Below are 17,680 nucleotides of genomic sequence, written 5' to 3' on the forward strand. Positions count from 1 at the left end.
CTCAATTTATAATAGGGTCATACCTCTAGTACTGAACACTTTTTGGACTGCTTCACATTCCCAGTAGAAATTTGCTCTGTTTCCCAATATAGATCTCCTTTGAATATTCCACATTGTCTCTCTTTGTTTTTTGTTTCTTCTATTGTGGCTTTTCTTTTTCTAAAGTAGTGTCGGATGATATCCGGGTTGAATCCTTATCATTTTATAACTAAAAACAGCAGTGACTGCTGTTTTCTTTCTAGCATCACACGTCTGCAAACTCGAGCTTAAATATGGAAGTTTTTTTTTTTTTTACACACTAACTTCACAGCGAATTTGGACGTTGCATGCTACAAAAATATGTGTTAGATGTAGTGGTCCTATAATTTTAGCTTTTTAATTCACTTCCAGGTATGCTTTTTTTCTATTCATGTTTTTTCTTAGTATGAATCATGGGCCAACAGTAAGCACTGGGGCCAGAAAAATAGGAGATGTTAACATGACAACAAGGCATGCAGTAATGTGACTTTCCTTTTTGTTTTTAATTTTACAGCTTCAGTTGGATCCTATTGATTTTAAAAGTACCCATCTAATTTTTCATACTGTAGCTAAATGTCTACTTTCCTGTGACAAGTGTTTGAAGATAAGAGGTGAGCAACTACAATAATAATGCCATTGATACTTCTTGGTTTTACACATTGTTCTCATACTTAATTTTTGTATATTTCTGTAGGTATGGAAATACTAGGAAATCTGTGTAGAGCTGAAGATAATGCAGACTTGATATGTGAATACGTGGATCAGGAGTCCTACAAGGAGATCATATGCCATCTAACTTTACCTGATATGCTGCTGGTAATCTCTGCATTAGAGGTGCTATACATGCTTACTGAACTAGGAGAAGTACCCTGCACAAAGATAGTTAGTGTGGAAAAAAGTGTGGGTAAGTTTAAAGAATGTTTCAGGTAAAGATGGTAATTTCATTATTTAGACATCCTTGGAACTTGAACTTTCACCATTCTAGTTTCGAGTATAGCAAAGTCACTTGTGGCCGTGTGTTCATTTGAACTGAATTAATGAATCGATGTGTTTATGTGGCATCTTCTTCCTGGAGAAAACAACTGTGACATGGTATCAAATTATGGAATGATGTTTGTACTATTCTGTACAGCATGTAAGTTATAAATTAAGACTTTATCGAAGCCTAGATCAGAGTGTTTAGATGAATCTAATTTGTGGGACATTTGCTTTTCATATACCTGTGGCCTTCCCACCTACCATATACATACCTGAAAACACACTCGTTGCTAAAATAAAAATAATCTTTTTTGGATTTAAAATGGGGAGAGAAGAGCCAATTTGAACACGCCATAGCTTTCTAATGCGCACTTAAGGGAAGAAAATGCTTCTTGTACCAAAGGATATTGAGATCTATGGTAGTTCTGGAAAATAAAATAAGCTAGACTGTGCATGAATGTTACTAGTATTAATTATAATTGATGAATTGCCATGTTTTACCTAAAATCAATACATTTCGGAACTTTTTGTATGAAGTGTTTATAGTTTGAATTGCTGAATGAAGCCCTGGGCTATGGTATAAATATATTTAAATTGGCTATTTTTCCCCTGTGTGTCGTGCTTCAGCAATGTTTTGCATTTTTGGGAATTACAGCTACTGTTTTTTAGAAACTAGTTCATGCTGCTGATGTTTTAATTTTGTGCATTACTAATGTTCTTTTGGCTTAAATAAATTTGAAGTTTTTCATTTAGGTAATGGAGAATAAGTTGAGAAAGTGAGAAAAGTTGGGTGGAGAGGGGAGAAAAAGATGGAGTCACAGTGAAGAATGGGCCCGAAGAGACGGTCAGAGTAGAAGAACTGATTTTGGAAAATTGCCCAAATCATTTTAACAACTGCCCAAAGTGTGGTCCTGGTGAACAAACTGCCAGGTTTGGAAAATTAGCACAAAAACTGGAAGAGGATGATAGAAAACAGCAGAATAAGTAAAGTGGACCAATCGAGCTCTTGTGTGGTGCAATGAAAGGAAGTATAGGGGCCAAAGAGCAGAACAGCCTGGTAAATAGACCGAGAATGGTTAGGAAAAGGATCAACAGCAATTTGCATTTATTTAATGCCTTTAACATAGAAAAATATTTCAAGGTGCTGAACAGGAAAGAAAAAGGGCAGATGCCAGTCTTTGTAGGAGGGTTAGGATAGGTGATCCAAAGCTTGGCAAAAGAAACTAGACCCCTTTTGATGTTACAAAAATAAGGAAGATCATCATTTGCAACTTTTTGAAAAATGACATGCACTGAGGGAGAGAAAAACATACTTCACACAGAATTTAGCTTTGTGGGGTCTGCATGTGAGGATTTTAAAGAAAATTAAGGCTCATGAAATTGATGACAAATTAGCTGGATACATGAACCTAGCCTGACAACACAAAATAGAAGACAATAATCGTAAGAATGTCTGGGGGGAAAGGAAAGAGGATTCCTCTTACTTTTACTGTGCAAATTTGTAGCATGGAAAGAACAGCCATCAAGAGGAGAAATTGTTCAGCCAGTTAGATCGAAGGATTGAGGTTGAATGTCAGGAAAATCCAAAGCCACATTGGGATTTTAAGTTTGAAATAATTTTTCTAACACAACAGTTTTACTTGTGATTGTCTGCTTCTGGAGATTCAAGGGTCATGTAAATCATCAAATTGTACATGATTTGTTAATGAGTCAAATAGCCTTTTTTTATTTGATTACATTGTGGTATGACTAATGAAGAATAAACAAGAAAGGGAGAAAGGCTTTCAGTGAGAGCTATCAAAAATTAGCCTTACCAGAAATTATCATGCATGATATAACAAATAATAGTGTCCATGCAAGTGCTGGAACAAGCAACATCAAGGTTTTTTCTTCAAAAAGCAAAATGTTGCAACAAAATCTCCCATGATTAAAATCTGGTGAAGCAAGTTAAAACAGCCAGAGCATCACCAGTAAACAACACATTCTTCATTCCACATACCCCGGCAGTGTAGCATTGTTTGATAGGTTCCAGAGAAACCACGTGCTGAAGATATATATGAAAATTTTGTCTTAAAGTTAGATAAGTGATGCCACACACCGTGTCCTGGCCTAGTTATTCGGACAGTTCATTTTCCTGAGCTAAAGGTTCTCTCTCCCTAAAATAGACCAAATATGGGAGGGTCCACACAAAGACACAGTGGCTCGCCTGTCAGCTACACCAGACTTGATGGTTGTACTCCAGGTCTTTTTCCCAACATGGGAAATTCACTCCACAGAAGCGGAACTTTGCGTCCCCTATCACGAGTCCCAAGTAGACAGCAGGATTCAGCTGATTAATTTACTACCAAGAGTCTTAAGTAGGTCAGAATAGCACACCACCATGCCTTTGGGCAGTTTGTTCACCAGGACCACACTTGGGCAGTTGTTAAAATGATTTGGGCAATTTTCCAAAATCAGTTGGTTTTGGGGGATAGGTAAAGGAATTGCTGGAATATATTAAGAAAATCCAGCAGGACCTGATTACTATGATAAGAATGACTTTTTAAGATCCTTCCCTCTCCCCTCCCATGCCCAGCAGCTGATCGGCCTTGATAAATCCAAGCACAGCTGCAGGTTTTTTCATGCCACAGATCAAGGTCTCTGGGAATAATGCTTTAGGGTAATATCCATGATAAATATCATTAGGTTTCACCCCTTCCAGAAATGTTTCACTTTTAAATTTTTTAAAATGCACTCAATATTATTCCTTTTGTCTTCATATCAATTTAACATGCCAGTGTGCATTATCTTTATTGACCAACTGAATTAATGAACACTTAACATTAATTCAACACTTGGCCATTTAAAATGAGAAAACATTTGCTAAAAATCATATTCCAATTTAGTTTAGGCCATCTTTGGTAAGCTATTTCTTTTTTCCTATCAGATATGTTAGTGTGTCTTGTTTCGGTGGATATCCAGTCATTTGGGTGTGATACACCTACTGCAGTGAAACTAATTGAATATCAAAGTTCCAACCACCAAGTAATCTCTGAGATCAGACCACACGCAATGGAGCACTTGCAACAAGTACCAACCCACATCACACCAGCTTCAGGTATGTGACTGGTAGTGACGAGAAGATTTCAAATGCTGGGAACTGAAATCCAGAGCCCTCTTAAAAATCAAACAATATGGATGAATATTCTGTCATTTCATCAGTAATCTTGATTTTCTTTTTTGGTTTCCCTGTTGGAAAGTGTGCAGGTATGGATATCAGATGAGGACAGTATCAGGTTTCCTATGATGCCTCCTTACAGCCAAATAATCTGCCAACTCACACATGACGAATGGCCACTTACAGTCAGTGTTCCCTTTAAGCTCTGCGGCCGTGCAGTCCGGGACCGGCTTTTCCAATGTTAAATTTCGCGCATGCGCGAAACTGAATGGTCCACGTAGCCTCTTAAAGGGGTCGCGCACCCCAAAAAACATTTAGGGGGAACGTTGCTTACAGCCTACCAGCATCTGTAGAACCTGTGTCCCAGCATTCCTTAAGGAGGGGAGAAAATTGGTTGGGGTGGTAGGGGAGGGTTTAAAATGCAGTGGCTTGAACTGACTGCTGATAGTATTGGGGGCATAGAACAGAAGTAACTTTAGTGAACATAGTTATAACCCCAGGGATGATACAGAAGTTAATTCAGCTCCCTCAAGCTGTAAGACTCTGTAACCTTATCTGTTCTAGTACCCCTACTGGTATTGTCAGCGTTCACTTCTTAAACAAAAACTTCCAAACAATTAACACATTTTAAAAAGCACAGTCAAAACAAACTAAGGCTTGTTAGTCATAGTGCTTTGCATCTGTTTGATTATTAAAAGGGATCTTGATGGTGAGATTTTCTTTAAATAAGGACAAAACATAAGGATTAAAATGAATGTTCAAATCTTTGCAACCCTTCCATGTTTTAAAGCATTATGAGAAAACAATTTAAGTTCTGTAATGGGGAGAAGAATCAGATACAGAGTCTCCTCTCTCTTGGCTATATGAACCTTGCAAGAATTAAGTTTGGACTCAACCCCTTCCAAGTGGCTACGGGTCCACAGCTCAGAACTGCTTTTAGTTTAGCACAAATTGACAGATCATACTTTGTGTCCAATTGTGCTTGATACATAGGATGCCCTAAAGGTAAATTATCCAGCACTGATCTGACACGTAAGTGGACTGTGTCCACAAACCATGTCAATGGATCAGCTTGGAATCCAATTGACCTACAGTCATCACCATGGGAGAGAAAATATCTGACTGAATTTATGATATCCTGATCGGTAGAAATCTTCTGTTTTTAAATATTAAATTGGGGAGTAAGTACTTTGTACTCATACGAGCCTTTCCCTTCACGTAATAAAATCACAAGAATTGTGTCTGTGACATTTGTAAATCTCGTGTGAACTATTTTGTTTCCATGCTTTTTTATTTAAAAGTTTTCTTTTCAGATTATATCTTCCACATACAAACACTTGGGTCTCCCTAACTGTACATGTACAACATTGAATGATTTGAAAGTTGCACTTATTCTTCCTCACAGGACCCCCTGCATGGTATGGGTTGTTTCCTCACTATTGCCGTAGATCTTAAACCCATATTGCCCATTTTCTTCTTTCTAACATTTCATCCTTCTCTGCTTAAGAATTCTGTCTCTCTTTTATAGTCATAACTTTGTGCTGCTGATGGTTCCAAGTAGACTTGATCATTTCACTTGTTACAAGCCAAGTAAACAGCAGGATCTTCAAATCATCCTATGTCCTTGCTGGGTTGTTTTGCCTCAGAAGAGTGCTTGCAGTAAAGTTCTGGACATGTCTGCTATGGGTTCAGCCTAAGGAGATAAAAGTAATGCTTCAGACAAGCTAAATTTAAATTAATCCATTTTAGGCAAAGACATCAAAGCTATCCAGTTACTGGCTAGTCGCTGTAGATTTACCTGATAGGTATTTCTACATTTCTATGTACTACTAGCACCTCTTTATCAGAAAACTGTTAGTAGTACAAAGCTGATGGCTGTTGGCCAAAATTATGTTCACTGTGCTATCAGGCCATCTTAGGCAGCAGCTAGTAAATGTCATTTGGGCAATTGGTTAATTAAGGTTCAGTCCCCAGATGTTCAGTCCCCAGATGTTCCCTAAACTTGTTTGTCAACCTCCTTTGCAATTTGGAGTTTTTAACCTTCCAACAAATCATTTGGCTCCATCCCAGGCCAGTCATTTGGCCTTTATTCCTAACCAACGTGAACATGGTACGGCTGCTGGAAAATGACTGCCATCTTTCTTTGTTCAACAGCAGAGACCAGGCATATTCTCACAGAGAGGAAGGAAAATTTGGAGGGATGTTTTCCCCGGGGCCATGTTCATGCACTTCCTCGTGACTTGGAGAATGGTCTGTGGCGTGGGGAGACCTGAAAAAGTGTAAGGGGAGAAAATATAAACTTTGACAAAATTTAGAAGCATTGTAGCTTTAACCTAGGCAGTAGGGATTTGTTCACTGTGGTTGCTGTATACTTTGATATTTAGATGTGCACTTCTTCTCTGTCCCTGTTGATCTACCTTTTGAAGCTTCCATGGATGGAAGACCTGCTTTTGAAGGAGAAATGGAAGTTGCCCACTGTAATTTCTGTTCTCCAAAGAATGGTTTTCTGGCACAAACCTATTGATCCACTCTTGGCAAAAAATTGTGATACTGTCGGTGGGGTGGTTGCGGATGAGAGGGAGGGCAGTGGCAAGGGAAATGGGGTCAGGTATTGCTTTTAACAGGTGATCAAGCTGGAAAAAAAAGTTGCCAGCTATGATGGAGCAAGTTGCTTTCTATCTTTGGCAAGCTGAAAAGCAAAGCACTGGACAGTTTACAAGTAACATCATTGTCTATCCCTTCATCTCCAATCTTTGTTTCTTCCTCTGCTTTCTTACTGATTTGTTTTGTGGCTTGTTTCAGCTCTACCCTCACCACCAACTAGCTACCGAAGGTGTATTTTATTCCCTTTTAGAATTATATTTTATTTATTTATTTAATTTTGTTAATGTTCGAGCAATAGTTTTTGGTAAGTGAAAACTAATTTTACGTAGCACGGGGCGAGTAACCTTTTTTGAGGCCATGAAATCCTCCTCGTTCTCTCTGGGCCAAGTATCGACTTCAGCTGAAAAGAATGATGGCTGACCTGATTGTAGTACTTTGCCAGTGCTATTCTGGGCAGGTAGCAATGAGCTGCAACCAGAGGACTGCTTCTGATTTTTTTTTATATCGCTTCTGGTCCCTGTATCTCACCTTCCCACATTGGCCAGATAATCTCAGGAACTGAGAACCTTTATCCCACTAGGCTGTGGCACCACCTGCTGGTGCTGAGACTTTACATCACCTCGATGAATAACTTCAAACCCCTTTCCAGCATTGATAGGAGGGAGCGCCACTTACTATGCAGAAGGTCACATAAGAGCATGTGGGTACATTTGAAAATATCTACCATCATGCATACAATCAGGTAAACCCAAGTGTTTATATGCAAAGTTGTGTTTGGAGAACAGAACTTACAATGAGGACTAATTTCCCTTTATTTTATGGTGTGAAAGTACATGAATAAAATAAATACATGGGTAAATAGCTATTTATAAAACAAATGTTCAAATTATTCTTTAAAAGCGAAACAAACTGCCCCATATGACTTCGTTATATATTATGGTATTTCCCCCCATGTCATTGATCTTTTGTTCTCTCTCACTTGCACAACAGCCAGAGTTGGCCCTGCAGTGGTAATCCCACCAGGAATGGAAGTTGACAGTGAAAAGTTTGGCTGCCAGTGGTAAGTATAAGTATTCAAGGCAAATACAGTATTATTATTATAGTGTATTTTTTAGTGATTGGAAACGTGTCTAAAACCTTTGAACACTATACAGTCTAAATAGAAAGTGGTTTGGTACTGCTTTTTAGCTAGTAGCAGTTCCAGCATCGTTTTGCAAATATTCTCTTCAGGAATGTAGTTAAAATGTACTATAAGTTTTTAAAAAACAGTAGTTGAGTAACTGTTTCTTTTGCACAACTCTTTAGCTGATCCATATAACATTAAGAAAATATTAGCCAGCACATTTGGTTCTTTGCTAATAGTGTTCACAGTGGAAGTCTTGATATATATAAAGCAACTGCAGCACTGGAACTTAATTTTGAATGAAATCGGACTCTTAAAAATGTCATGTCATAAAGCATATTTGTATTTTTAATAATTTCTGTAATGCTGCACATCCTAAATAATCTTGGCTTATGAAATGTTAGTATCACTTTAAGAACCTATGGTGATTTACATTGTGCATCATGGTATTTCAAAAAAATTATGAATAAAAATATAAACTGTCACTGGTTTAGACTAAACATTTAATGTTTCACGCTGACATTGGGTGCTAGAAATGGGAAAGTGTTCATTTTCTAGGGCTAAGATCCTTGGGGAAAAATTCAGTTGGTTTGCGCAAAGCAACTAGTGCCCGGGCGCGGCGATGTCTGCGCCTCTCGCGAAATTGACCAGACATTTTGCGGCGGCTCTAAACAATACCGCTCCAATCTCCTGCGCGCGCAGATCTTGACGTCATTCGAGCGTGCAACGCCCTTGTGGCGCCCCGGAACGGATATTGCGTGGCGCCCCCCTCCTTTCCGCCTGGTGCAAGCAAAGACAGGTAGACTGGAACGTTTCCCAGTCGCTGTGGGGTGGGGGGGGGGAGCGCTATTTAAAGGCGGCCTCTTCCTGGCTTTTTCTGTGGTAGACATTTCTGCATCACTCGTTCTGACAGAGAGAGAGATTCTGAAAGAGAGAAGGAGAGACTTCTGCATAGGGTCAACGCTGTGTGAAGTAGTTTTGGTTACTGAGCATCACTTTGCAGGTACTTTTGTTTTTGACCTTCATTACTTTGATTGTCAAGAGACTATGGGGGCTGCACTGATTGGGGGCGTCGTCCTGCGCCTGCAGAATCGGAGGCAACAGAGACGCAGAGAGAGAGTGACAATCATGGCCAGACGGAGGAGGGCCAACAGGCACAGGCCTCTGTACAGGAGACCATACCCTCCCAGGGTATTTCGCCAACAATTCTCCTACATTAATATGTCTGAGGAGCAGTGTTTGCAAAGGCTGCGCTTCAGCAAGGAGGTGGTCACTGAGCTCTGCCACCTGCTGCAGCCAGATCTGCAGCCTCTACTGAGGACCAGGACGTCTCTGTCGGTGGCAGTGAAGGTCACAGTGGCTCTGAACTTTTATGCCACCGGCTTCTTTCAAGCAGCTACTGGGGACTTCGCCAATATCTCCCAGTTCGCGGTCCATTGCTGCATCCGTCAGGTCACAAATGCCCCCTATAAAAGGTGACGACAGTACATCTCTTTCCCCATGACCCGGGCCAAACAGCATGAATGCGCATTGGGCTTTGCGAGGATAGCGGGCTTCCCCATGGTGCAGGGCGCCATTGACTGCACGCATGTGGCATTGCGTGCACCGCATGAGAATGCAGAGGATTTCCGCAACCGAAAGGGGTTCCACTCCTTAAACATCCAGTTGGTTTGTGACCACAGACAGCTGATACTCGCTGTCAATGCCCGCTATCCTGGCAGCAGCCATGATGCATTCATCCTGTGCCAGACTACTGTGGCAGAACTTTTCCAGGCACCGCATCACCTAAGTGGTTGGCTTCTCGGGGACAAGGGATATCCACTGTGCACCTGGCTGATGACACCGCTCCATATGCCCAACCCCCCTGCTGAGCTGCAGTACAACGAGAGCCATCTTGCCACCAGGAACATCGTTGAGCACACAATCGGCGTGCTCAAGCAACGGTTCTGCTGTCTGGGCCACTCGGGAGGAGCCCTGCAGTACTCGCCTGAGCGAGTCTCCCTCTTCATAATTGTGTGCTGCATGCTGCATAACCTGGCAATCCTCAGGACCCAGCCAATGCCACCAGGCCTTGGAGCACCAGAGGAGGAGGAGGAAGAGGAGGAGGATGATCAGCAGCAGCACCAAGGTGAGAGGGAGGCCCACAATGTAGAAACTGGAAGTGCCATCCGTCAACGTCTGATAGCAAGCCGCTTCTAGGCCCCTGCTGAGGAAATGGCTTGAGAACAACATGAATTAAACCAACCCGCAACCCCTAAGCCGGCCAAGGCAGCAATGAGCAAAGACTTATTTATTTTACAAACTCTGTGTGTGTCATTTCCTCATGACAAACTAATAGAAAGAAACACAAAAAAACAGTCATTAACATAACTGGTTCTTTCAACCTGGAGATAATGTCCAAATCACTAAACAAAAGTTTGACCACGAACCCCGGCCTTTAATAAAAAATTCACCAATGTACATTTTGTCACACCTCCTACTTTTTGCCCTTTGAGGGTGATCTTCCCTTGCCACCCTACTGCTCCTCCGTAATGGGACCCCAGTGGCTGCAGGAGGGAGGAGAGATTGGGTCGATTGGGCTTATACTCGCTGGAGTTTAGAAGAATGAGAGGGGATCCCATTGAAACTTATAAAATTCTAAAAGGACTAGACAGACTAGATGCAGGAAGGATGTTCCTGATGGTCGGGGAGTCCAGAACCAGGGGTCACAGTCTAAGGATAAGGGGTCAGCCATTTAGGACAGAGATGAGGAGGAATTTCTTCACCCAGAGAGTGGTGAACCTGTGGAATTCTCTACCACAGAAGGCCGTAGAGGCCAATTCATTAAATATATTCAAGAAGGAGTTAAATATATTTCTTAAGGCTAAAGGGATCAAGGGATATGGAGAGAAGGCAGGAACAGGGTACTGAATTTGGATGATCAGCCATGATCTCATTGAATGGCGGAGCAGGCTCGAGGGGCCGAATGGCCTACTCCTGCTCCTATCTTCTATCTTCTATGTTTCTATGCAGCAAGGCTGTTGGAAGGCTGCTGATTGTCAGAACCTGAGACTGCAGATGCCCTTGAAGGACGGCCTCGACCAGCTCTGGACCTGGAGGGCCCGGCTGCAGACTGCACCAACTCTGCATGGGCGGCAGCAGTCTGTCCTACAGGCGGTGGCAAGTGCAATGGAGAAGTGACAGTGGTGGCAGCAGGAATGCTGTCCTCTTGAGAGAGGACAGCAACTCCCTGCTTGACCGACACACTGGCACTCCCATGCAGCACTTCAGCATCCGGAGCAATCTGCTGGAGCACAGATTGCTGGGCTGCTGCGGCGCGGTGAGAGCCCCGGGGAAATGTGTCCGAACCAGCGAGGATGGCAGCAGTCGGTGCTTGCGTGGCCTCAATCTGAGTCTGCATGAGAGCAGTCTGAGATGGGGGTCATGGCAGCTAGTGATTGAATTGCAGCACTAAGCATTAGCGTGGCATCCGCCTGTGCTACAGCGAAGTGCTCCACACTCCTTGCCAGTGATTCAATGCATTTGGGCACCCTTCCCACTGCACCCATGAGCTCAGTGTGCATGTCCAACGCCTGGATGTTCATTTCAGCGATGAGCCGCTCCTCTGCGCCCAGTGCAGCAAGACTCGCTGGCATACTCTCCCTCCGGGGAGAAGGCCCCCGAGCTTCCCTACCCCCATCGCGTTGCTGCAGCCTGCTGGATCCTGGAGCTTCACCCTCATTAGACCCTGCTCCCCTCCAGGGAAGGCGTGTTCCCAGTGTGGGCATGGGCTTCCTTGGGAGAGGGTGGCGCAAATGCTTCGGCTTCATCTTCCTCCTCGCCTGCAGCTTCACTTCCACTGGCAGCTTGAGGGCCCGTCTCCTCAACTGGTGAATCACCATCTGAAAGCAGGGGGGTACAAGAGTGGCTTTAGCGTGAGGACAGGGTGGCAGTAAGGGAGGAATGAGTGCAGCGATTTAGTAAGTTGGATTGAAAGTGTCAAAGGCTGGTGTTGTGAGGGACAAGTGGAAGGAGAGAGGACAAAAAGGTGATGACCTTACCATTGCTGTCCAGAATGGGGGTGACTGGACCGATCAGCCGGCTTGCCACAATCCTGTGGACACGCGCCTCAAGATCGCTGAGGGGTTGCAGCTGAGGCTGCCCTCCGCCCGTCTGTTGCTGCTGTCTCCTATTATGAGATAGCTTGGCCTGCAAGAAAAAGGACGGCGTCTGAGTAAATATACAGCCATGGTCTTGCCTGATGTGCCTCCCATAGGTGAATAGCCCCTACTGTATGCAAAGTGTGGAATGTGCGTGTGTGTTTCATGAGAGGGCCATAGGTGTTGGATGAGTGTTGGCCATTGGGGGTTTAAGACCCTCTGGCCATAGAGTGAGGTTGAGATGGAGGGATGGAGAGGTATTGAAAAAAGCCACTCACCCTTACGATCCGAGTGAGGTCGTTGAACTTTTTTCTACATTGAGTATGGGTCCTGGGCACCATGCTCCTGGAGGAGACGCTCTGAGCCACCTCCCTCCACGCTCTTCTGTACTCGTGCGGCAAAGGCCTCCTGCCACTCTCTGGGTACAGTATTGATGATCTACACTCCACCGCGCCAACCAGAGTCTTCAAGGCCCGCTCACTGAAGCGCTGTGCTCGTTCTTTCACCCTCTCTATAGTCCTTGGCTGCAAGATTTAGGCACAGGTCTCTCCAGGCCGAGATTCAAGGCTCCAATGAGCAGGGTGTGGCTGGAGAGCAAGATCGACCCTCCCCTTTAAGAACTGTCTGGCGCCAGTGTGTCTGTGTTCAATCGCTAACTGACAGCAGCTGTGCTGCGCCCGCGCTCTGAGTTAGCACCTCACTTCTCGGCCTTTGCGCCTTAAGACAGGTGTGTAGCGCCTGATTTAGTGCTCCAATCAACTCCACGGGTGATGAAAGCTAAGTTTGCAGTCGGAGGCGATAATTAGCGCCAGGCGCTAAACATTGCACACGGCCGATAATGGCGCCACAAACGGGGCGATACTGAATTTTTCCCCCCTTGCCTTGATGGAACACAAAGATTCACCAAAATTTATTCTTCAAGAAAAAACCAGACCAATGCAATTCAAATTGGTTTTTTTTAAGCATAACAACATGTATAAAATATGCATGCAATATTGAGGTGTGTTAGTCTTTTGTGTATCTTGAGTGCATCTATTAATCTGGGCATGCTCTTCCTCTCGAGGACATCACCAAGTTTACTTTTAGATTGGCAATTCCTTTCTATTTTGATGGATAATAGCATGTCAAAGATTGAAATGGTCAAGATGTAATGGCCAATTATTTTTTTTTGGCTTTTAATGGAATGAAAAGCTGGTCTTTTAGGTAATTCTTTAGCTCATCCAACCCAAGTTATTTTTAAAAGTTGCTCCCATCTCCAGAAAGGATGGGTGGAGCCAGAAGGTTGCAGAAAGTGTGTTTGTTTTTCAAATAAATATAATGTAGAGAAATTAGACAAAGTCAGATTAGGTAGACAGAAAGTACAATTAAAGTCACACCCCCATCCACATCCATGTGGCTGTGGTGGAAAGGGTGGACAGCTTTAAGTTCCTCGGAGTCCACATCACGGAAGACCTCTCCTGGTCCCTCAATACCTCCTCTCTGGTGAAGAAGGCCCAGCAGCGCCTATATTTCCTAAGGAGGCTGAAGGGATGTAACCTGTCACCCCTGATCCTCTCTAACTTTTACCGCTGCACAATAGAGAGCATCCTGACGAACTGTATCACAGTATGGTATGGCAGCTGTAGCTACTATGACCGGAAAGCCCTGCAGCGGGTAGTCAAAACTGCCCAACGCATTACCGGCACCCGGCTACCGACCATAGAGCACATATACCAGAAACGCTGTTTACGGAGGTCACGGACCATCGTCAAAGACCCTACCCACCCCAGCCACAGTCTGTTTGCCCTCCTGCCATCTGGGAGACGCTACAGATGTATTCGCACCCGAACGACCAGATTTAGGAACAGCTTCTTTCCCAGGGCTGTCATCCTACTGAACTCCACAAATAAACTCTAAAGCCTGCACATCTGCCAATGCACTTTATTATGGTTATGTTTATGTAAGTATTACAAGCCAAATGTATGTTGAATGTTTAAATGTCTTAATCTAAATGTACACTCTTGGGAGCCGCAAGCCTACATTTCGTTGTACTGCACTTGTGCACTAACAATGACAATAAAGTTGATTATGATTATGATTATGATTATGATAAAATAGGACGGAAGGAATGAGAAAGGAGAGGGGGGATATAGATGATGGAATAAGCAGAATTTGTATTTGATTCTTTTTGGTTACTTGGATATTCCAAATATGTAGGTTTAATGCAGTAATAAAGGAAATCCTGATATTGAGTAACGTTACTACTAATATTGTTTGTTTCCACATTGCCATTATTGAGCTGAAAAATTACAAAACCATCGCGCTCAGGATTGCAGTAATTTCTCTCAATCTGCCACCAGTTTAAAAATGATTGATTATTTTCTCCCATGCTGTTGCCTGGCGTAGAACTTGAAACAAGACCTCTTTGCTTCATTTTGTGATGTCTTTCATGCTGCAACCATCTTATTCTATGATTACATCATTTAATTCAGGAGTACGGTAGTGTAGTGGTTCTGTTAATGGACTAGTAGTCCAGAGGTCTGGACTAATAATCCTGAGAACATGAGTTTGTGGCAGTTTGAGAATTTGAATTCCGTTTTTAAAAAGCTGGTATCAGTAAAAGTGACCATGGAGCTCATTCAGGTAAGGACCGCAGTCATTTGCACTATGATCTGTAGACCGGTAACTTCTACAGAAGCAAGACATATGCCATGTCATTGCAGTACAGACGGAGAGGACAGAACTGCCAAAGGGCAAGATTCTGGGAAGCTGTCACATACAATGATTAATTCCAAATACTTTGCAAATGTGTTGATTTTTTTTCTATATAGCAGCCTGCAAGATAAGTACAGTGGGAACATGATTGAGTAAGATCCAGGATGAGGCCACAGAACGTGTGGAGTGAGCCTTCACAATACCCTTTGGCTAACTATCAGCTATGTTATAGCGGTGTGGTGTACATTCCACCATCCACTGAGCTATATGCCATTTGCTTAACGGCTTACCCATTGTTTTTGCACAATAGGATGACCATCTCCAACAAGAGAGAGCATAACCACTTCTCTTTGACCTTTGACTGAGTCCCCCACCATCAACATCCTGGGGGGCCACCATTAACCACAGACTCAGTTCATTTCCACTCATTATTTTACCTAACATTTGATTTTGTGTCTTAATTTATTGTTGGCAGTAGGTTAAGATGTGTATTGGAATATAAGTGCTCACTCAATACGTATCTATACTGCTGCCCAACTGTCTAAAGGTCCTCAACACCCAATAGTTCAAAAATAGCCCTCCTAAAAGTGGATAAAATATGAAATACTAATTTTTAGCAGTGAATTGTATAAATTACTTGAACACTTTATGGTTTTTTTCTGTTTCTCAAATGGAGTTTATTCAGGAAATTTAATTGGTAGGTCAAGCTTTTGTGGCAACATTGACAAAGTTATAGGCCTAGAAATTTGGTGGTGCCGGAAGTACTGCCCCAGAAGTAGCCGCGAGCGCCCGCCGGAAATTCAGTTTGAGCGCCCCAAACGGAAGCGCGGTGCTACTCGAGGCGCCCTGCATCCGTCTTGGGGCGCTGCAACTGAAGTTCGCAGCGCAACGTGCCGCAGCGCCACGGTACTGCAGGCCTTCCTCCCCTTCTTAAAGGGAAGGGGCCTGCTGCAGCGCGATCTAAGATCGTGAGTGCCGGCAAAAGAGCCTGGCACCGAGGAGACGTGCCAGGCTCCTGGGAGACAGCTGGCACAACGCAGGGGGGTGCTCAGGAGGCCGGGGACGGCTGCGCGAAGAGGTGCTGGCAGGCGGCCAGCAAAAAAAATGGCCACCCCGCACCTCAGCGCCTCTACCGCCGCAGGTAGGCCCCCCTGAACCGGTCGCAAATTGCGACCGGCGTTACAACAGGGGGCGCTACCAAATTTGGCGATCGGGGCGGTAGCGGGGCGCTGCGCACACTGGTGACGTCATCGGTGGCGGCGCAGCGCTAACGGCTAGTGCCGCCATTAGCGCCCTGCTAAATTTCGAGGGAGGCGTGGCGAGTGGCGCTAAACCCACTAAGTGCCCTCTTTGGGCGCTAACTGGTGGCGCAGCCCACCGAATTTCTAGGCCATAGAGCCTAAATGCAATGGTTTCTTTTACTACTAAACTTTGGTATATAACACTAGTGAAGCTGCGGCAAGTTAAGAAAATAATTACTACTGCAATCAATTTTTTCAGAGTTACCTTCAGTGCCACAGTTAGAATGTGGTGCCTTGCATAATTTTAGTCTGTAAAATTTTTGCTGAAATCTCGTCTCTTGCTTATTCAGGTTAAATGCACATTTTGAGATCTACTTAGAAGGCTCCATCTCGCGAATGGACCTGTACTCTGAGTATCTTTCTGTGTGCAGTAAACTGGCTCGGGGTGGAATTCTAACATCAACAGGATTTAACAAATGTCTCAGGTAAGTTAAGATAATTGAACAAGGAGAAAATTGTATTTTTCCCTCCATTGACCTGTTTAACATGTTTTGGTTAGTTTCTTTTTGGGAGGGTATGGAAAGAAGGCCCACCACACCCTTCTTGAGGGCAACTAGGGATGGGCAATAAAATGTTGGCATTGCCAGCGACACTTAATAATTAAAAAAAAAGATTGTAAGACTTGTTCCTGTATTTTACCAGTTGAATCTCCATGGACTGGCAGGTAGCTTAGTGCATGGCTTCTGTCAGTGCCAGTTGTGAAATAACCTTGAACAAGTGCACAATAGCTTTGGGAAGACTCTTCCTCTGCCATTTCTATCTTTCCCACGGGGAAACTTGGCCTCTCCGGCTCACTATTGAACTTTCGTCGAAACCCCTGCCTGTCCCTTGATATACTTGTCTGATTTTTGTCTTTAATACTTGCACCTGCAAAAAATGGATCTGAAAGAAATCTGTGTTACAGCATCCCAAAATGCCCAATTATTACTAATCTATAATACAAATAGTTACATTGTTCAGTCTGAATAGTTTTGGTTAAAACATTAAATTGGTTGCTTAATGGAACTTGACATGTTTTCTTTTGTCTTGTCTGCAAGGACTCTATTTCCAACCCATACAGTAAAACGAATAGAAGATCCCAATAATAATGGGCAAGCGCAAATACACATAGTAGGGATCCAAAGAAGGGCTACACCACTTCCCATACAGACACACTACCAGCAGTCACCAAGTGTTCACTCCGTTACGCCAGAGCTAACACAGAGCCCACCTCCCTCAGGTAAGAAGTTGCTTATTCATGAAAATAAATGTGAATACTTAACAGATCGGATCGATCCGTAAAAAAAGGCTACATGCATTCCTACAGACATTTTGAACAAAGTCAATATTGTGCTTTAATAATTTGAAGTTGCTACTTTGTCTTCAAAAAGTCAAAATGTTAAATATCAGGTAACATGTTCTGTACAAGAGAGTTTGCTTTGTGAGAAATTTGGTAATGATGTTTTAATTTAACAACTGTAAAACCTCTTCATGTACCCATATGTGAAAACATACCAGACAAGAGTATGAACATATCTGTTCAAGACAGTTCCTGGAGCTAAATCCAACATATAGATTTCCTCATTCACTGTCTTCTGTGTTGGCAACCTGGACTTGCACCTGTGATAGTTAGAATCACTAAGGATGTATTACCGTTAAGTTGTTAACGTCTTCACCAGCAACTTAC

At 43.2% G+C, this 17,680-nt stretch overlaps 1 protein-coding gene across 1 annotated transcript in view; it reads left to right on the forward strand.

Moving 5' to 3' along the window:
- arid2 (AT-rich interactive domain 2) overlaps window positions 1–17,680 on the forward strand; it is a 145,806-nt gene that overhangs the window by 103,912 nt on the left and 24,214 nt on the right. The window contains exons 9-14 of the mRNA XM_086009391.1: window positions 533–629; window positions 713–922; window positions 3,923–4,093; window positions 7,748–7,817; window positions 16,305–16,439; window positions 17,052–17,233. Coding sequence (XP_085865517.1) covers window positions 533–629; window positions 713–922; window positions 3,923–4,093; window positions 7,748–7,817; window positions 16,305–16,439; window positions 17,052–17,233 — 865 coding nt within the window. The remainder of the gene's footprint in view (window positions 1–532; window positions 630–712; window positions 923–3,922; window positions 4,094–7,747; window positions 7,818–16,304; window positions 16,440–17,051; window positions 17,234–17,680) is intronic.

Source organism: Somniosus microcephalus, chromosome 16 (assembly GCF_052327205.1).
Source record: "Somniosus microcephalus isolate GS21.2 chromosome 16, FLI_Smic_1.0, whole genome shotgun sequence".
NCBI classification, from domain to species: Eukaryota; Metazoa; Chordata; class Chondrichthyes; order Squaliformes; family Somniosidae; genus Somniosus; species Somniosus microcephalus.